Source organism: Schistocerca gregaria, chromosome 6, assembly GCF_023897955.1.
Source record: "Schistocerca gregaria isolate iqSchGreg1 chromosome 6, iqSchGreg1.2, whole genome shotgun sequence".
Taxonomy (NCBI): Eukaryota; Metazoa; Arthropoda; class Insecta; order Orthoptera; family Acrididae; genus Schistocerca; species Schistocerca gregaria.
This window is the reverse complement of record NC_064925.1, coordinates 53605051-53627496: the sequence shown is the minus strand read 5'-3', so window position 1 is coordinate 53627496 and position 22446 is coordinate 53605051. Positions and strand designations below refer to the sequence as shown.

The window sequence follows — 22446 nt, the reverse complement described above, 5'->3', positions numbered from 1 at the left end:
AGTCTGTAGCGTTGAAGAAAACTACTTTTTCAATGGTACTGAACAATTGACTTTGTCAACAAGAGTTCATTTTTTACTTTCCGCCTCACATCTACTGTTGCATTGTGGTTGTCATTCCAAATATTAGGTTGGTATTGCTATCTGAGGGATTTATTCGTTGCGTTTAGCAATTTTCTATACGAAATTTAATAAGCTAAACACCGTTTTCCTGCAATACTTTTAATTTCACACTAACAACTGATTTGAAAATAAAAATTTAGGAGTGAGAATAGAGCAGTTACATACAGTTTTGAGAATCTTGCTTGCAGTTCACTTCTCTGAATAACTGATGCAACCTACATTCATCTGAACCCACTATGTTCAAGCCTTCATCTTCCTCTACAATTTCAACACGTTGCCATAACACACACACACACACACACACACACACACACACACACACACACACCATATTAAGTTTTCCTTGACGCCTCAGAATACGAGCTGTCAACTCATCCCGTCTTTTGGTCAACTCTTACTATAGTCGAGCAAGTACATCCTTACTAATAATCGAATCTGCCCATTTAGTCTTCAACGCTCTTTTGTAGTGCCACATTTTCATACGGGGCTATACTCCAGACAAATACTCTGGCTCACAAAAAAAGTACCCAGAAGGGAAGCAAGAAACTAAATGTAACAGACCTACTAAGGAGACTCCCTACACTACGCTTGTCCGTCCTCTTTTAGAATACTGCTGCGCTGTGTGGGATCCTTACCAGATAGGACTGACGGAGTACATCGAAAAAGTTCAATGAAAGTCAGCACGTTTTGTATTATCGCGAAATATGGGAGAGAGTGTCACAAATGATACAGGATTTGGGCTGGACATCATTAAAAGGAAGGCGTTTTTCGTTGCGACAGAATCATCTCACGAAATTACAGTCACACCGACTTTCTCCTTCAAATGCGAAAATATTTTGTTGACACCGACCTACATAGGGAGGAACGATCACCACGATAAAATAAGGGAAATCAGAGCTCATACAGAAAGATATAGGTGTTAATTCTTTCCGCGCGCTATACGAGATTGGAATAATAGAGAATTGTGAAGGTGGTTCGATGAATCCTCTGCCAGGCAGTTAAATGTGATTTGCAGAATATCTATGTAGCTGTATATGTAAATGAATGAATTATTTTCTTCTTTCTCTCTCGGCAAATTCTCCATGCCAAGTACACCATCAAGATGGTGGATTATTTGTACAACGAAATTGTCGGAACTTGACAAACATTTTTTCCTTCTCTTAAACTACTATTTTCTGACGACGAAAAAGGATCACGATAAGATTAAAACCTGTAGTTGTACTGGAACTATCGAGAGTAAGGTATTTTACTTGTAGTTTCTATCGTGACACCAGAATACCTACTTTAAAAGGCACTAAACTAGATAGGAGCACGCTGCAAAGGGTTGCTTGGCGTGTGCGCTAACATAAGACTAATCTAGGAGTGGTACTACAGTGTCGTCTACATCGTCGTCGTCATCGTGCAACAGTGCTCTGTGAGACTTAGCCTTCTGTAGGCGATTATTTCATTCTTCCAATTCTGAATTGGAATTTTCCTGATGATGTCCTCTGACGCCTTCCTCTTTCCTTACCTGTCATAAATTTTTGTTAATGTCCCTGTTTCAGAACCGTACATTGGAACCGGCCTTACTAAAACTTTTACACCCATAACTTCAGTTTTTCTGAACAGCAGCTTTGATTTCAGATATTTTTTGAGTCCTTGGTAGTACTTGTTGGCTGACAATACTCGTTTTTGGAGAGTGAAACTAAGAACATCAAACTTATGTGAACAAATTTCTAAGGATGTGGGCTCATTTCGATAATCGTCCTTATTGGCAGGCGTACTGTTAGTTTTCATTTATCTGTTGGATCATGTTTCTAGCAGCTATTTCAAGAATTGTAAAGACTTCTTTCGTTGCTATTTATATTCTTGCAACTATATCATCTGTATATGCCAGCACCTGAACTGATTTCTACAGGATAGTCCCACTTGCATTGATTTTTATTTTTTTTTGTTTTAGAGCGCAAAAACTAAGCTTAGCACACTAATACGACAAAGTAATTACAAGCGACTACTCGGTAAGCCCAATCGATGAAACGAAAGAGCTCAGAACAAGGACCTCCTCTTAGCGGAAGGTCCACAAAAACGCCGTAGAGATAACGCAGGTCCCGAACTAAAGATTGAATGTTGCACTGCACCAAACAGTCTTTAGCCCAAAAAATTTACATCTCTTGTTTGTATCGCTTCAACTTGCTATCGATTTTTAAGTGCTAGAAGGGCGAAAAGATTAAGTTGTTTATATAGTTTTCTTAAATTTGTGTTAAAATGTTGTAGATATGTGACACTCGATGGTCGACAAAAGCTGTCAACTCAGCGAGGTTGCAACGAACAGACGTTCGCTGAAACGCGGCGTGTGGCGAAGATAGCTGCTGTGCAGCTGGACACTACGAACATCTGCCGGCGACGGCTAGGAACAAACACTTATTGTTAATGAGAGAACTAGCGTGATATGATTGTTCGCAGAGAATGGTTCTTGGCTAGTCTTTACAGAATTCCGGTAGTAGTGTCCGAGTATTGTTCGAGTAGTGAGCGTCGAGAGAGATTAACAGTTTGACGAAATCGGCTCACACGTACGATACGTGAATTTGTGTGCAATGGGGACAGAACACAAGATTTGTTCAAAGCAGCTATAAGTCGTTTGGGAAAGTATTTTGAGAAGATCATCGGCTTATACAGAAAATGATTTCTTCGCCAGTTATAGGGAAAGCTCCGATTTATTGAAGTACGAGATTGGTTTGTCCTGGTTGCGATTAATCGTGCGTTGTACTGTTCGATTGCCACGCGATGGTATGTATGTGAAGAGGTGTCCACGCGAAGTCTTGATTATTTTATGGTTGAGGATTAAAGCACGCACTAAGGGATAGAAGACTAGGATTGTACTCTGTGGTTGTGTAGGTGTATGCAAGCACTAAGAAGTAATGACTTAGCGATATTTGGTTAGGATTTATTCTGTGACTTTGACGTGAGCGTCGCAGTGTAGTAAATTCCGGAAATATCGTATGTGCTGAATGTGTGAAGAGAACGGTCGTCCTACGCAATACCTATTTATTGAGAAACAATCTGAAGCTTATCGAGAATGTGATAGCTTCTCCCTTTGGCTCTAAACGACAAATGAAGATCCATATAAAAGAGAAAAGGCTAGTTCTCTGAAAGAGGTTATCGAGTGCTGAGTTTTTAGTTTTAATTATTAGTAGGTCGCGGAAGTCAACGCCTGAAGTGGTTGAGCTTTTTCTGATTATCTGGAGTTCATATAGCTGAAAAATGGCGGTCACACTCAGGTTTCTTTCATTTTTTATTATATTTCCGCTTAGTGGGGTTTTGCAGAGTCAAAATCTCATTCTGGAAACATCCCCAGGCTGTGGCTAAGCCATGTCTCCGCAATATCCTTTCCTTCAGGAGTGCTACTTCTGCAAGGTTCGCAGGAGAGCTTCTGTAAAGTTTGGAAGGTACGAGACGAGGTACTGGCAGAAGTAAAGCTGTGAGGACGGGGCACGAGTTGTGCTTGGGTAGCTCAGTCAGTAGAGCACTTGCCCGCGAAAGGCAAAGGTCCCGAGTTCGAGTCTCGGTCCGGCACACAGTTTTAATCTGCCAGTAAGTTTCACATATGGCTATGTTTCGACAGGACATTTGAGTGTGGTCGTAATGTACCCATTGGTAGCAGCGTATCAGGTTTGCAGTGCACAGTCTGACGATGAATTTATAATCTGCTTTGATCAAAGCACTACTCAATCATACCTGAGAAAAAGAGCACATGTGAGCACTAAGGTTGCACCAACCTTTTACATTACCCGGTGGCCTGCAGTGACACCCTGATCAGAGAGGTAAGTTTGGATTTGTCCCTTAGTCAGATCATAAAGCATCCCAGCTTCAGTAACACCAGGTAAAGAACTCAGCATTCGGTGGGTCTAACTAGTAGGATAGCCGTGGAGGAACAAAGCTGCAAACACTTGTTGGACTTTAAAATCCCAATTGGTCTCGAAAAGCAAAGTGCCATTATGTAAACGAGAGCAAGATTTCACAGGTCGTGCAATTGAATCAACACCTTTCTGAATAATAAACTGTAAAATAAATGATAATATTAAACTCTAGCAAAGGACTAACATTTACTATGTACCATGTCGAACTGAGATGCAACTGGGAGATTCTTGAAATCTTTAGCCTCATTCCATTTACCTTTTGCAAGATGAAGACTGACGTAGTGACTGGCTCATTGCAAGAAAATCTCTGCTGATTGCCAGAGTCTCCAATGGTGTGCTCCTTCCAACTGGGGGTCTTCCCTCAGAGGGGGGCTCACCTGACTGATGAATGGTCACACCTCCTGAACTCCTGACAGAAAAATTGGCAAGTTGGGGAGGTAACAGCTCAGGCAGTCACCCTTCCCTGAGCCTGGCCTGTACCAGGAGGTGTGCACCAACCCCACCTGTCGACCTGGTGATGGGAATTACGCGTCACCCAGTCACCTGTTACGCGTGTCTGACGTTCGCAGTTTTAAGTCAAGCTGCCACCGCAGTTACGGCGCTGACGTCGTTTACATGCCAGGAATAAAATCTGTCTTAACTGTTTTCTTACATGCATACAATTTAGCACAATGTTACTGTCTAAACAAAGTGACGATGAATACTTAAATACTCTTGTGTAGTGCAGGAGTAGCCGACATGTTGACAAAACATTTATGGAATCGGAAACAACCATACGAAGATGGGCATGATAGGCTGAACCCGGTAATAGCATCGAAGTATTTTAAAAGTATTTGTGGCTGATTACGTTATTCACCAGCAAAACGTCGTCTATATGTTGTACTGAAATGACAGAAACCGGCATTGTGATGCGTACTAAAAATCTCCATGACAGCAGTACAATCCACCTTCCACACTAAATTCGTTCCTCCTGTGCTATTACGCCACAAATTTATGTAGAAGGAGGGCTATGTAACAGGATTTGGAAAGTATGCAGAGGCAAACACGAAAGTTTGAGGCAGTCTTAACTGGTTTATGAAAGAAGGAAAGTCACATGACATCTTCGTTTGGGAGACTCGTAGGGGATAGTTCATCCACGTAACTGGAGTATTTTTTCTTTCTTCGTACACGATGGCACCTACCCCTTGCGAAGTCGGATTTGTCGTTGGTTGGATGATTAAAGAGACCAGACTACTAGGTCATCAGACCCTTTTCCTCGAACAGACAAGTCTGCATCACTGTAGATCACAGATGGCCTTGCGCGCAAAATCAAGGGGAAGAAAACTCAAGGTCCACCCAAGGTCAACGAAGGCGAGAAGGGACAAAAAAGAAGAAAGGGAGTCATAGGAAGAAAGGCAGGCAAGGTGCCCCTCTAGGTATCAGCCAGAAGCCCCAGAAGGCAGAGAGTAATGACAGGACCCACATCCCCCACGCCCCACCACTTATCAGAGGCACCCCACACAGCAATGGCCTAGGAAAGACTAGCAACACAGACGGAGCAAGAGAAGCACAGAGGGGCAAAAGACGAAAAAGTCGAACCACGAGACGAGGGAGGAAGAGTAAAAGAACAGGTAGGGCGATGCCAAGGCTGGACCACCAAGCCCAGTTCTGTCTGGGCAGAGGAGGCAACAGTGTTTTGCCAACTCCTCAGTGGGCCAATAAGGTTAAGTGGCTCTCCCTTAAAAAGAGAGTTAAAAGTCCCTTTGCGAATAAAACGTAAAATTAAATCATCTACTGAGGTACTGTCCTCTAGCACCAGAGTTAGCGAGTCATGAAGATCAGGAGTCTGCTGCAGGTTGGATGAGTCAAGCAAAACAGGAACCTCAACGACATTGAGGCGGGTCCTCGCTACGTAGATGACCACGAGTCAACCAAGTTGGCAGGTGTGGAGCCGGTAAAGGGTGCTGCGCTAGATTGGTGTCTTAGCGTATCTGCTGAGTAAAGGTGGCCTTGATAAGGGGACATGCTGCTTTAGATGTTCTGTTGTTGACGACGAGGAGAGAGAGGGTAGAACCAAGTTCGTCTGGAATAGCAATTAGTGGGCAACACAGCCTAAGGTCTCCATCTGTTGGACCACCATCAACAGCGACGTGAGACGCTACGGACGGTTTGTAATTTGGTCCATAACAATGGCACAGTGACTAGAGGTCGGGAATTTACGCGTCCACATCTAGTCGGTCAATTATCAGCGGAGAAAATTCATTCCAAGACCAGGGCTGGAACCGGTTGGCTACGAATTGAGCACTGCACAGGCGTGCTTCAGGAACCTCTGATATGGAGGAAGGTGTTAATGGTGTTGCTGGTACCATGCATCCGAACTGAATTCAGGTTTGACAAAAATAGTCTAGTGTCACAAACGATGAACATTTGCAATTTTTGATAGCGGATACAAACGCTGCAAGATTTTTAGTGGTATTTAACCACTGGCTGAGCTCCATGGGATGCAGTCCGCTTAGGACATCGGTTTAGAGTTTTACTCGTGGATACTTAATAGATCTGTTTACCAGTAAAGGATGGAAGGGAGATTATAATTCAGTTCTCCGTCTACGATGAGGTCATTATGGATGGGAGTATGGGGAAGGAAATAGGCCATGCCTTCTCAAAGGAATTATCTCAGAATTCACCTTGAGCGATGCTGGAAAACTATGGAAATCAAATTTCTATGGCCGGGCGTGGATTTAAATCCACGTGTGCTAACAACTGGTTTTTTTTTATTACTGTGCGCACACAGCAAACAATAGCTATGTATGCAACTAGCGTGCATTCTTTATTGGTTCAAACAGTTTCAATTGACCTCCTAACATACTTTAATTCCAAATGCCTTCAACGAAAGGGGTGTTAAATACAATCCTGCGGTAATGTATAATATTTTCGACACTACAAGTTATGACCCATATTTGTCTATTGTTCATGACGCACAATGAACTACTTACATGTATTCATTTATTTCCTTAGCGTAGTGTAAATATGTAATATCATTAAAAACGCTTGTGCAAAATTTTGTGTGTGGTGTGGACGATTATGGAAATTAAAAGAACCCCATCAAACAGCTCATGTTAACGTCGTCCAACAGTGTCACATGGCCTCATTCCACGAAACGCTGTGCAGTAGTTTCCGACGCAGACCAGGGCACTGCTACGCACTCTGCTGGCCAGGAAATCCACGATATCGCCTGCCTACGCCGAAAAAAAATTAAAAAATGACGTTGATTAAAGTTTCTTGCACCAACAGAATTCGTTCACACTTCCTCCAGGACGAACACCACCGCATTGTTGTGATTTTATTATACCGATTGTGGTGCTTTTTGCATACCAGCCCACTGTGCACTTCGTACAATTTTCATCTGTCTAATAGGGGAGTGTAAAGATACTGCACTGTACTTGCGAGTTGACGGTCAAAGTCCTTACAGCGGATGACCTCCACGGTGAATTGCCTGGCTATTACACAAGCTGTTGAGACTCCACTCATACAGTTAAGAGAATAGCAATTGACTATAACGTAATAGTCAACAGTAATTCACGAACATAAATAACATTGCAAACCATTAAAGTTTCACATAATACCATCCATCGCTATTTTTTTTCTTTCACATACGGCGATCAGTGAATAGCAGTGTGAAGCAGACAGGGGAGTTTGTGAAATAATCAAGAAATCCATTGGTTCAGAGTAGTAGCTGGTGTGAATTGATTTGGTGTGCTGCACTGACATCTGAGGACCGTGTAGAGTGTTGTCTTGAGGTATCCCACGATAGATTTTGTTCTCTCCGGGATGCAGTCCGCTTCCAGTCAGAAAAAGGCTGGAAGAAATATTGCGGTTTAACGAATTGCATCGTTAGAGAACTGAGGATGGATTGAGGAACGGAATCGATCACACTCTTTTCAAAGGAATCAGCAGGCATTTGACTAAGCAATAAAGAAATCGTGGAAAAACCTCATGCGGATGGCCAGACAGGGGTTTGAACCATTGTCCCCTCGACATCGAGTTCAGTGTCTTACCATTGCCATCCCTCTCTTACAGTCAGGAACAACCCGAGTGATAGAAACTGAAGGGATAAATAAGCTTTTAAAAGTAAAAAAATGTTTAATAAATTTAGTCTAATTAAATCAGGCTATGCTGAGAGAATCAGTTTAAGAAATGAGGCACTAAAATTAGACAATTTTTGCTATTCGGGCAACAAATTAAATGAAGGTGTGGAAATAAGTTGGGCACAATATGAAGATTGGCAGTATAGAGGAAATAGCTTCAAAAAAAAGCTGAAATATACCGCCTGACAAAAAGTGGAGCACCTGGCAGAAGCGTGTGGATGATGGATGGATATGGTGTTATCGGCGCTCAACAGTGTAGTCTTTAGCGCCTGGCAGAAGCGGAGGAAACAAAATGAAACTACACTGATACAGAGGGTATGTCACTATTTCAGTGACGACAGAGTCGAGTCAAATTTTCGAAGAACTCTGCAGTGAAGAGTCCATTTGGCAGTATGACGTTGCACCTGATCGTGCCTGGATGCGTGCACCGATTCATTTGAGAAAGCTGTCTAAGCCGCGTCCTCTCTTGAGGCAAGCCAACCCGGAGCTGTTTTAAGTGGTCTCCGGTATTCCGGATACTGGCGCTGGGACGTACTTTACACCAGAGCTGGTCCGAAACGTTCCATCTGGGACACACCTGTGGGGTCTTGTTGGTCGTGGGAGTGCCTGAGCGTCACTCAGGTCGTTCAGACACGTGTAATGTGTGTGCGAGCAGTGTCCTGTCGAAAAATGGCGCCACGATTGTCACGTGGGACGTAACACGAGGACGCAGGATGTCTGAGACTTACTATTGTGCCAAGAGAGTTCACTGTATCACTGCCAACCGTCCCCTGAAGACACACCGAATGGATCCCCGTGTCACGACTCTAGAAATAATTCCACCAAGGCACTCCAAAACATTGGAAGACAGACTTCGGCAGATCCCCCATAATCGCCGGCGATGGTCGTCTGGGGGTCGTGCAAAACCACCATTTATTACGGAACACCATGTGAACGCCATTAATCATGAGTCCGCGCTCCCCAGTCAAGACGCGGCCGTTTATGCTGTGCAGTTACCGGCAGCCTACACCTGTCACCGTGACTCCCTAGTCCGTCTGCTGCGGGCGATCCCTGAACGTGTGATGCCTTTCACGCTCCTTGTACACCCTGCCAGGCCCGGCAACACCAGTAAGGACGAACGAAACTAATTCACTCTGGTGAGCGTTGTACTTGCGACAGAACTGCAACTGTAATCTTACATACCAGCCGATGGTACGCACGTGCACGAAGTTACGTTGACATACAACCACGTCTTCTGGATGCTTCGTTTTGCGAACGAGTGCATACTACTTCAAGCAAATGTTTAGCTGAGGTGAAATTTAAAACTTCTCCGACGTATAGGTTGTTCCATGAAATTTCGGGTGAACTAGCGTATGTTGCGACGGTATGAATTCCTAAACTTACTTATACTCTCTCTCTCTCTCTCTCTCTCTCTCTCTCTCTCTCTCTCTCTCTCTCTCTCTCTCTCTCACACACACACACACATGGGAAGACTAGCCTCCGGCGGGAGGGACCGCGCAATCCGTCACATGGCGCGCCAGACCGCTCGGGCACGATTTTTTGACGCAATCTCCTTCCAGCTTGAGTTCTGTACTGCCATGGGTATACACGTGAAGACGACCAGATGACTGCCTCGAAATATCGTGACAGCACGTTCCAGGCATCCGATAGTTCACACGGTACTCCATGGAACAAAAAATGTTTAGCTTTATGCGCTATGACACTTCATTTACGACTCTCGTGAAGCGGCCTGTAGTAGTTGTCTGTTACACCGAACCGTTTCCTCAGCGACTTACCTCAGACATCGAATGTGCACAACTGCAGAGTTTTACAGAAAAATGGCCGCGATTGGTAGTAGAACAAACACGTCTCTATTTTTAAAAATCTTTTGATTCAGTTTCGAGGTAGGGTGCTTCCCTTACGTATCAGAAACGTTCTAAGGATCTGTAAGTTAACCAACAGGAACACGCTTGCGGTACATTTGTTCGGCCAATTTTTGGGTACTGTTCGTCGATGTGGAACCCCTACTAAGTGGGATGAACGAAAGAGCGAGGGATAATCCGAAGACTAGCTCTGCGTTTCGTCATGGACTTGTTTACTCTGCATGAAAGCTTTACCGTAACACCCGATAGGCTGAAGTGGGTGATGCCGCAAGAGACACTGTGCGACGTGGAGACTTTCTGGAAATCCCCCAAAGTCCACTGAACGATACAAGCCAGATGGGACACTGCAGCCTAAATTATACCTCGATTAAACTCGAAAAGAGAAACATTAAGAGACACACAGGTACGCAGACAACCTTTCTTTCCATGAACGGATCAGGAAACAGTGCGAGGTTGAGTCACTGGACGCAAATTCCAGGATAGCGGTTCTGATCCCTGCTCAGGCACTCAGATTTTTTATTTTCCGTAGTTTCGCTAAATCGCTTAAGGCGAATGCTGCGATGGTTCCTCTGAAAGGGAGTCTGCCCGTTTTTCTCCCCATTGCGCCTTCAATTCGATCGTGTGATTTGTCTCTAACGAACTTTATGTCCTTTCCGCCATGCACCAGCAGTCGGTTTGCAGAGGACGGATGAATGTTTTCTGGCATGTTCCACATCCACGAAAATCTATGGGTCTGTGACGATGAGAATCTGTCATGTAACCCAAACTGAAACCGTATTCGGGAGGAGCACAGCCCAGGTACCAGTCCAGCCGTCCAGAGTAGGGTTAAAATTCCAGTAGCTTTCCTCAGTCACTACAGCCATGTCGGAACTACACCAGTTAATGTCAGTATTTTTCTAAAGCTAGCACAGTGCTCCACTGTTTACCCTGGAAACATCACAGAAAAAGGCCAGACATCAGTATTCAGCGCGCTATGAATTTTCGACTGATGTTTACTGCCTCTCCGTTATCGTATTTCGGGACGGAAATCCCTCATCTAACTTTCTGGTGAGATAAATAATAGTTCATTAAGATATTGTTTTCAATACCGTGCCAAATTCAACTTTCAGAAGATATTTTTCTGAGAAAACGAAATTTAATGAATGGTTAGTATACAGTTATGTATTTGGTTTATGACGTACATACAGACATTGTTCTGCAAGTTCAGGTGATGAAGTCCCGCATCCTTTGTTCCTTATGGTTCACGATCAGGATTCGTCAGTCAAGATCTGACAAAAGTAAGCGCTGCTAAGTTGATACAAAAACGGCACTGATTTATGAGGTCACGGTATCACAAGTTCAGATAAAAGTAACACTGTTGAGCAACTACGCCCGTCAGTATCTTCTTTCTGCATCTTCGCCGAAGGCTGCGGCAGTTTTCAGTCATTGCTGTTCCGGCGGAATGTATCTTTTTTTTAGTAAAGCGCAGTTTCCTGCCGAATCTTTCTATTCTTCCCATTTGCAACCTCCCAGTGAACTAAGCAGTTCAAGGCCGAATTACCACGAACTCACATTGTATTTCATAGACTGACTAATCGCTGTGTGACTTATTGGAATGCTTCCTCGCCACGATAGGTGTGTAAGTAACAGTGTGGCAACGCACTGTTTACCGCTAAAGTAACTTCAGAACCTATGCAAAGAACTCTTGCATGCATACTTAATTTGGAAATTACGTGCATATTTATGAGCTACCAGCACGTATTGATGATTCAAAAATGATCATTGAGGCTGAAATCGGCCGACTATACAGACTTTTGCCTATTACAGACAAAGCTACAACAGCTTCTAACAACTGGCTGGGCACCCCAATTCGAAGAAACTGTACACATGAATATTTCGTATGTTAGTAATACCAGACATTATCACCAAACAGAACACCGATCTTACGCAATTTCAAAAAATTAATTGTTTTATACAAAACTTTAGTTATCTGGATTGCAAACAATATACAACATTAAGTTTGATAACTAGTTTCCGTTTTTTCGCTCAGCCATCCTCAGATCTGAAAGAACGAGCAAAAACAAAACTGCTTCAGGAATACTGAGTCTTCAAGAATATACACATTTCTAGGAAGTGTAAAGGCATACTGTAATGTACACAGTACAGCTAGACAATATCGCCTGCATGTATTGGTACGACGTAAGAAAGGTAAAACAGCTACAAGGACGTGCACCGTAATTTTATGGCGTTACAAAAATAGTGAAGTGACAAACGTAAATAAACACCGTTCTCAGACGAGAGAATCCCAAAAAGTGCTGGCTTTACCAAAGAGAAAGTGATTTTAAGTCTAGAGGGGTAAAAGGAGCAAACAGTTTAATTACAATCAACGAAATTAATCGGTTTATCACAAGTTTGTTTCTGCCGATTTATTCCATTATTTGTAATGAAACTGTTTGCATCTTAGTCCTGCTGGTTTAGAATCAATCTTCTCTCGCTAGTATAGCCAGCACTTCATTAGAGTTCTCTCTCACATGGGAATGGTATGCATTTTGCGTTTATTACTTACCTATTTTTTAATGCCGTAAAATTATTGTCCACGTCCATCTGACAGCAGCTTTTCCTTTTATACTCACTCTACGCTGTCTAGACTCCTTCTATACATTTACACTCTGCCTTCACCATGATTGGTATGTCTTTTTGTGAGTTACTATACCTACAAATGTGTGTATTCTAGAAGAATGCTTACGCTGAGGCGACAAAAGTCAGGGGATGCCTCTAGCGCCGTGTCGGGCCTCCTGTCCAGCGCAGTGCAGGAGCTCGGCGTGGCACGAAAAGTCGCTGGAAGTCCCCTGTAGAAATACTGAGCCATTCTGCCTCTATAGCCGTCCATAATTGCGAAAGTTTTGCCGCTGCAGGAGTTTCGGCACGAACTGGCCTCTCGATTACGTCCTACAAATGTTCGATGGGCTTCAAGTCAGTCAATCGCGCTGTTGCCAAATCATTTGCTCGTATTCTTCAAAATGTTCTTCAAACCAATTGCAGACTGCTGTGGTCCGGTGACATGGCGCATTGTCATTCATAACAATTGCATCTTTTTTTTTTTTTTTTTTTTTTTTTTTTGGAACATTACGTTCATGAATGGCTGCAAATGTGGTGGTGGTGGTGGTTAGTGTTTAACGTCCCGTCGATAACGAGGTCATTAGAGACGGAGCGCAAGCTCGGGTTAGGGAAGGATTGCGAAGGAAATCGGCAGTGCCCTTTCAAAGGAACCATCCCGGCATTTGCCTGAAAGGATTTAGGGAAATCACGGAAAACCTAAATCAGGATGGCCGGATACGGGATTGAACCGTCGTCCTCCCGAATGCTAACCACTGCGCCACCTCGCTCGGTGGCTGCAAATGTTCTCCAAGTAACCGAACATAACCATTTCCCGCCAGTGATCGATTCCGTTGGACCAAATGACTCAGTTTATTCCATATACATACAGTCCACACGATTATACGGGGTGTTACAAAAAGGTACGGCCAAACCTTCAGGAAACATTCCTCACACACAAATAAAGAAAAGATGTTATGTGGACATGTGCCCGGAAACGCTTAATTTCCATGTTAGAGCTCATTTTAGTTTCGTCAGTATGTACTGTACTTCCTCGATTCACCGCCAGTTGGCCCAATTGAAGGAAAGTAATGTCGACTTCGGTGCTTGTGTTGATATGCGACTCATTGCTCTACAGTACTAGCATCAAGCACATCAGTACGTAGCATCAAAAGGTTAGTGTTAATCACGAACGTCGTTTTGCAGTCAGTGCAATGTTTAGCGGAGTTGGCAGATGCCCATTTGATGTATGGATTAACACGGGGCAATAGCCGTGGCGCGGTACGTTTGTATCGAGACAGATTTCCAGAACGAAAGTGTCCCTACAGAAGCACGTTCGAAGCAATTGATCGGGGTCTTAGGGAGCACGGAACATTCCAGCCTATGACTCGCGACTGGGTAAGACCTAGAACGACGAGGACACCTGCAATGGACGAGGGAATTCTTCGTGCAGTTGACGATAACCCTAATGTCAGCGTCAGAGAAGTTGCTGCTGTACAAGGTAACGTTGACCACGTCACTGTATGGAGAGTGCTACGGGAGAACCAGTTGTTTCCGTACCATGTACAGCGTGTGCAGGCACTATCAGCAGCTGATTGGCCTCCACGGGTACACTTCTGCGAATGGTTCATACAACAATGTGTCAATCCTCATTTCAGTGCAAATGGTCTCTTTACGGATGAGGCTTCATTTCAACTTGATCAAATTGTAAATTTTCACAATCAACATGTGTGGGCTGACGAGAATCCGCACGCAATTGTGCAATCACGTCATCAACACAGATTTTCTGTGAACGTTTGGGCAAGCATTGTTGGTGATGTCTTGATTAGGCCCCATGTTCTTCCACCTACGCTCAATGGAGCACGTTATGATTTTATACGGGATACTCTACCTGTGCTGCTAGAACACGTGCCTTTACAAGTACGACACAACATGTGGTTCATGCATGATGGAGCTCCTGCACATTTCAGTCGAAATGTTCGTAAGCTTCTCAATAACAGATTCGGTGACTGATGGATTGGTAGAGGCGGACCAATTTCATGGCCTCCACGCTCTCCTGACCGCAACCCTCTTGACTTTCATTTATGGGGGCATTTGGAAGCTCTTGTCTACGCAATCCCGGTACTAAATGTAGAGATTCTTCGTGCTCGTATTGTGGGCGGCTGCGATACAATACGCCATTCTCCAGGGCTGCATCAGCGCATCAGGGATTCCATGCGACGGAGGGTGGATGCATGTATCCTCGCTAACGGAGGACATTTTGAACATTTCTTGTAACAAAGTGTTTGAAGTCACCCTGGTACATTCTGTTGCTGTGTGTTTCCATTCCATGATTAATGTGATTTGAAGAGAAGTAATGAAATGAGCTCTAACATGGGAAGTAAGCGTTTCCGAGCAAATGTCCACATAACATTTTCTTTCTTTGTGTGTGAGGAATGTTTCCTGAAAGTTTGGCCGTACCTTTTTGTAACACCCTGTAGAGCCACCACCAAGCTTGCACAGTGACTTGTTGGCAGCTTGGGTCCATGGCTTCGTGGGATCCGCGCCACACTAACCCTGCCATCAGCTCTTACCAACTGAAATAGGGACTCATCTGGCCAGGCCACGGTTTTAAAGTCCTTTATAGTCCGACCGATGTGGTGACGAGCCCGGGAGAGGCTCTGCAGGCGATGTGCTGATACCGGAGGTATTCACGTCAGTCTTCTGCTGCCGTTCCCCATTAATGCCAAATTTCGCCGCACCGTCCTATAGGATACGTTTGTCCTACGTCTCACAATGGTTTCTGCGGTTATTCCACGCAGTGTTGCTTGTCTCTTAGCACTGACACCTCTACGCAAAAGTTGCTGCTATCAGCCGTTAAGTGGCGGCCGATGTGCACTGCGTTGTTTGTGGTGAGAGGTAATGATCTAAATTTGGTACTGTTTACGTCCTATGGACTGCCAATCTCTGAATATTGAATTCCCTAACGATATCAGAAATGGAATGGCCCACGTGTCTAGCTCCGACCGTCATTCCGCGTTCAAAGTCTTTCCCATCGTGCGCCCTTAACTACGTCGGAAATCTTCACCTGAATCAGCTGATCACAAATGACAGCCTCGCGAATGCACTGCCCTCTTATATCTTATTTAGGCGATACTACAGCCACCTGTATATACAGGGCGGTCCATCTGAACTTTCGGATGAGATTAAGATGGTTCAAATGGCTCTGAGCACTATGGGACTCAACTTCTGAGGTCATTAGTCCCCTAGAACTTAGAACTACTTAAACCTAACTAACCTAAGGACATCACACACATCCATGCCCGAGGCACGATTCGAACCTGCGACCGTAGCGCTCTCGCGGTTCCCGACTGCAGCACCTAGAACCGCGCGGCCACTTCGGCCGGCTCGGATGAGATTATCTCGAAACTATATATCGGGTAAAAATAGTGGGTAAGGCAAGTTCGTAAGCTGAAATGGGGACATCAAATGATTACACGTGACCTCCATCTCCCGCCCCCTTGGGTGGTGCAGGGTGCAACTTTTAAATCTTAAATGGGAAACCCCATTTTTTAGTGCAGATTCGTATTCTCCATAAAGAGTAATCAAGTTTTGTCTGAAATATTTTTGTAAACCATTGGTAGATGGCGCTGAAATCGAGAAACATTAAAATTGGGGAAGAACTCTGATTTATTTAGAATGATCCGAGAATGACATCAAATCTGTACAAAATGTGCACCAGTTCTTTCATTACTCCGAATTAAGCATTTTTTATTTTTTTTTTTTTTTTTTTTACAAAATGTATCCCACCCGCCACAGTTTATGATGGAGGGAGGCGAAATGGTATTAAAATCTCGTTAGGGAAGTCTTCACAATTGCATTAGTCACCGACTGTGATGCCACCGTGGCCAAACTGCGAACTGTAGCTCAGTATAAAGGTCGGTGCAGTGCAATCAGACGTGACTTCACTTTCAAATTGTGAACAAACGACGAAAGTAAACTATTCTTTTAGCGAAACATGGCTCACTATCTTCCTACGGAGATTGTTGATATGATAATTTTAGGTATGCGGATCGTTTCCCAAACAGTCGACATCCAAGCGAAAACATTATTCGAAATTGCACTCAACGAGCTTGAAATGGATACATGCAACGTCAACCTCGTCATTGCAAATACAATGAAAATGACACTCTTAACCCTACCGTTCTCGTCTGTGCTCAACTGGATCCCGAAATGAGTAGTGCGATTCAGAGAAACTGGAATACCAAAATCGACTGATTTGAGGATTTTGAAGGTACATAAATATCATGCGTACCATATCATGCTGACAGGCAATTACGCTGAAAGATAAGCAAACACGCATGCATTTCTGCATATAGGACTTGGAAATAAGAGGTGAAATGATTTTTTTTTAGATACGTTATGTTCACCGATGAGGCCACATTCAAAAACAATGGCGAATTAAACCGTCATGATTGTCAGTATTGGTCCCCTTCAATCCACACTGGCACAGACCCGTTGACAATCGACGCAAATGGTCGTTAACGGTCTGGTGTGGAATTTTAAACGGTTACTTTATAAGACTATTATTTGACCGAAAAGTTACTGGTGAATCTTGTTTACAACTTCTCCGCGATGATTTGTTGGAGCTAATCGAAGATGTTGATTTAGAAACTATTGAACGAATGTCGTCCCTACAGGACGTAGCAGCTACCCGTTATGGTAAAAATGTGCGGAATGTTTTAAATTTACTGTACCCTGGTCGGTGGATAGGACGCGGTGGACCAATTCAGTGGCCTCCACTTTCACCAGACCTAATATCTGATTTTTTTGGTGAGGTTATTTAAAATATATTGTTTATGAAAGACAGCCCACGACCAGAAAGGATATGGAGCAACGCATTCGAAGAGCATGTGTTGCCATACCACGGGATGGTAACATCATTCTACGTTCCTGGATAACGCTAAAAGTAGGATACAGCCCATTTTCTACAAAAATGGCTTAATTTGGCGTAACAAAAGAATCTGCGCACAGTTTTTATCGGTTTGATGCGTCTTTCTCGGATAATTCCAAATAAATCAGAGTTCTTCCCTAATTTTACTTTTTTCTCGATTTCAGCGCCATCTGTCAATGGTTTAAAATGTTTCAGACAAAATTTGATTACTTTTTTATGGAGAATCCGAATTTGCAATAAAAAATGGGGTTTTATATTTAAGATTTAAAATTTGCACCCTGACCCACCCAAGGGGGCGGTGGCTGGAGGTCATGTGTAGTATCTTTTGGTGTCTCCTGTGAGCTTACGAACTTGTCTTACCCACTAATTTTTACCCGATCTATAGTTTTCGAGATAATCTCATCCGAAACTTGAGGTGGCCCACCCTGTATACATATCGCTACCCTATCACTCGTCACCTCGGTATAAGACAATTTACCTACAACATTTTTCTGTTTCTGCTTTTTCTTACAGATCTGAGGATGCTCGTGTGAAGAACCGAAACTACTCACCAAATTCAATGTTTTACATTTTTTGCCATCCAGGGAGTGAATAATTTCCTATAAAATCTCTAAATAAATTCATATGTCGTCATAAAATGATGGAACAAATGCATCGATCGTGTTGCTACTATAAGAGTGTAGATCCAGTTTTTTATAGGTTGATGATAGAGGACGCATTTTACGGAGTATATAGTTTTGTTGGCCTCTGGTTGCTACACAGCAAAAGTCCAGCACACACACCTCTGGATTTGGCGTTCGCCCTACGAAGGCCTTACTACTGTTGTGTGTTTGTTGTGTTGCCGCCACCTGCTAATGATTCAGCTAATACTGTTGCAGAATGTATCTCTTTCGCTCACAAGTAAGGTGTAAGATTTCATTTGTACACAGGAATTTTTGCATCATCTTTATGCGTCACGGCTACAAATACTGCGAGGGTGCAGAGCCTGAGGTCCTATGATTCGTGTAGAAAAGTTTTTTTTTAATTTTAATTTTTATTTTTTAAGGAGGGACAACAGAAAAAATGAAAATCACTTGAGTCTTGTGGCATAACGCGCGTCTCCGATGGATAAATTCATGTTCCTCCTTGGAAAAGTTTGTTTTCATTAACGTCTTCCGTTCTCTAAGTGCTAGGAGCGTTTTATCTTAAGTACGACTGATACTAGTACAGATGACGGCGTGCCGCGTATGGGATTTTTTGGAGGATCAGAGCGGCAGGAGAGTATGAAAAGCAGAGAGTGCCGTTTCCGGTACATATCTACCAAATCTCCAGAAGTCTGAATTTAACACAGGACAAAATCTCGAAGTCGAATGATCAGGAACTGCATACCATTCCTTCCAATCTACTTTCCTGTTAGATACTGGCCTTGCAAATATACCTTACCACCGCAGTACTGGATGTCTGCAGCGAAGAATAAACAGGTACCATATGATGTTTACAAATGACAAGCTTCTCGTGGACAGACTACGGAAATATCCTGCGCCGCAAGAAATATTAATTCAAAACTGTTTTTCTCAGTAAAGCTTTCCTGCTTGAGCAGTAAGTGGAATGTACGTCATGAAGACAGAAAGACAGCTGAAATTACGTCAATAAATGTGAAATAAGCAGAATTTTATCAGCACTCGGCACAAAATAATCTTATCAGTACCGCAAGAAGAAGAAAGGTCGTACGTGATGTGAATTACGGGAGCCCACACAGAGAGACGTTGACTGCTAAAATAAAAGCTACGCCACCGCGGATGGCAGCGACCTGGCGCCTATACACAGAGTGTTTCACAATTCCTACTAAGGACGTCAAGGGGCTGCAGATGGGACTACGTAGATAAAGTTTCGATAAAGGCTCCGTATCCGGAAAAGTATCATTTAGATATAAAACAAGTCCAAAGGCCAGTTCACTTCCAGATCAGAATAATTTGCTTAGGACGGGATACAAGCATAAAGAGCGTGTGAGCGCGGGTGTGTAAGTACTCACCGCCTCGCCGCGGCCCTGCTGCCGAGCACGATGACGAATCGCCGCCACAGCACCATCGCCTCTGACGGGAGACGGCCTACTAACGCGACTTACCGTCGACGCCTACCGCTTCCATGCAGCGGCTACTCCAGCACCGTACAGCGGCGGCCGGGCTAACTAATGAACTAGCAGCGTGTCCGTCGCTAACTCGAGGAGAAACTGGTTTTACACACAAAGAAAAAGTTTGTGTAATGTGAAAATCTATCTCTTTTTTGGTGAGTGTGGAATCTTGACTTGAAAAGTTCGTCATATGATTTAAACAAAGCTGTTGTTGTTGTTGTGGTCTTCAGTCCTGAGACTGGTTTGACGCAGCTCTCCATGCTACCCTGCACGCTGCCCTCCAGTGCTAAATTTGTGATCCCTTGATGCCTCAGAACATGCCCTACTAACCGGTCCCTTCTTTTTGTTAAGTTGTGCACACTCCTCTTCTCCCCAGTTCCGCTCAATACTTCGTCATTAGTTATGTGATCTACCCATCTAATCTTTAGCATTCTTCTTGTCCAAATTATTTATCGTCCATGTTTCACTTCCACACATGGCTACACTCCATACAAATACTTTCAGAAACGACTTCCTGACACTTAAATCTATACTCGATGTTAACAAATTTCTCTTCTTCAGAAACGCTTTCCTTGCCATTGCCAGTCTACATTTTATATTTTCTCTACTTCGAACATCATCAGTTATTTTGCTCCCCAAATAGCAAAACTCCTTTACTACTTTAAGTGTCTCATTTCCTAATCTAATTCCCTCAGCATCACCCGACTACATTAGACCACATTCCATTATCCTCGTTTTACTTTCGTTGATGTCCATCTTATATCCTCCTTTCAAGACACTGTCCATTCCATTCAACTGCTCTTCCAAGTCCTTTGCTGTCTCTGATAGAATTACAATGTCATCGGCGAACCGCAAAGTTTTTGTTTCCTTTCCATGCATTTTAATACCTACTCCAAATTTTTCTATTGTTTCCTTATTGCTTCCTCAATATACAGATTGAATAACATCGGCGAGAGGCTGTCTCACTCCCTTCCCAACCACTGTTTCCTTTCATGCCCCTCGACTCTTTATAACTGCCATCTGGTTTCTGTACAAGTTGTAAATAGCCTTTCGCTCCCTGGATTATACCCCTGCCACCTCTAGAATTTGAAAGAGAGTATTCCAGTCAACATTGTCAAAAGCTTTCTCTAAGTCTACAAATGCTAGAAACGTAGGTTTGCCTTACCTTAATCTTTCTTCTAAGAGAAGTCATAAGGTCAGAATTTCCTCACGTGCTCCAACATTTCTACAGAATACAAATTGATCTTCCCCGAGGTCGGCTTCTACGAGTTTTTTCATTCGTCTGTAAGGAATTCGTGTCAGTATTTTACAGCTGCGACTTATTAAACTGATAGTTCGGTAATTTTCATATTTGTCAACACCTGCTTTCTTTGGGATTGGAATTATGATATTCTTCTCGAATTCTGAGGGTATTTCGCCTGTCTCATACATCTTGCTCACCAGATGGTAGAGGTTTGTCAGGACTGGCTCTCCCAAGGCCGTCAGTAGTTCTAATGGTATGTTGTCTACTCCCTTGTTTCGACTCAGGTCTTTCAGTGCTCTGTCAAACTCTATGTGCAGTATCATATCTCCCATTTCATCTACATCCTCTTCCATTTCCATAATATTGTCCTCAAGAACATCGCCCTTGTATAGACCCTCTATATACTACTTCACCATTTCTGCTTTCCCTTCTTTGCTTAGAACTGGGTTTCCATCTGAGCTCTTGATATTAATGCAAGTGACTCTCTTTTCTCCAAAGATCTCTTTAATTTTCCTGTAAGCAGTATCTATCTTACCCCTCATGAGATAAGCCTCGACATCCTTACATTTGTCCTCTAGCCATCCCTGCTTAGCCACTTTGCACTTTCTGTCGACCTCATTTTTGAGACGTCTGTATTCCTTTTTCCTGCTTCTTTTACCGGATTTTTATGCTTTCTCCTTTCATCAATTAACTTCAATATTTCTTCTGTTACCCAAGGATATCTACTAGCCCTCGTCTTTTTACCTACTTGAACCTCTGCTTCCTTCACTACTTCATCCCTCAAAACTACCCATTCTTCTTCTACTGTACTTCTTTCCCGCATTCCTGTCAATTGTTCCCTTATGCAGTCCCTGAAACTCTGTACAACCTCTGGTTCTTTCCGCTTATCCAGATCCCATCTCCTTTAATTCCCACCGTTTTCCAGTTTCTTCAGTTTTAATCTACAGTTCATAACCAATAGATTGTGGTCAGAGTCCACATCTGCCCCTGGAAATGTCTTACAATTTAAAACCTGGTTTCTAAATCTCTGTCTTACCATTATATAATCTATCTGATACCTTTTAGTATCTCCAGGATTCTTCCATTTATACAACTTTCTTTTATGATTCTTGAACCAAGTGTTAGCTATGATTAAGTTATACTCTGAGCAAAATTCTACCAGACGGCTTCCTCTTTCATTTCTTCCCCCCCAATCCATATTCACCTACTATGTTTCCTTCTCTCCCTTTTCCTACTGACGAATTCCAGTCACCCATGACTATTAAATTTTCATCTCCCTTCACAACCTGAATAATTTCATTTATCTCATCATACATTTCTTCAATTTCTTCGTCATCTGCAGAGCTAATTGGCATATAAACTTGTACTACTGTAGTAGGCGTGGGCTTCGTGTCTATCTTGGCCAAAATAATGCGTTCACTATGCCGTTTGTAGTAGCTTACCTGCACGCCTATTTTTTTTATTCATCGTTAAACCTACTCCTGCATTACCTCTATTTGATTTTGTATTTATAACCCTGTATTCGCCTGACCAAAAGTCTTGTTCCTCCTGCCACCGAACTTCACTAATTCCCACTATATCTAA

At 43.2% G+C, this 22446-nt stretch overlaps 1 protein-coding gene across 2 annotated transcripts in view; it reads right to left on the bottom strand.

Moving 5' to 3' along the window:
* LOC126278951 (medium-chain acyl-CoA ligase ACSF2, mitochondrial-like) overlaps positions 1-19605 on the bottom strand; it is a 216190-nt gene extending 196585 nt beyond the window's left edge. Inside the window, exon 1 of one of the 2 annotated variants that reach the window (XM_049979228.1) lies at positions 19521-19605. In XM_049979228.1, the coding sequence (XP_049835185.1) occupies positions 19521-19576 (56 nt within the window). In that variant the 5' untranslated portion in view covers positions 19577-19605. The remainder of the gene's footprint in view (positions 1-19520) is intronic. The other variant, XM_049979229.1, reaches the window with a different exon arrangement.
* Between the last annotated feature and the right edge of the window lie 2841 nt (positions 19606-22446).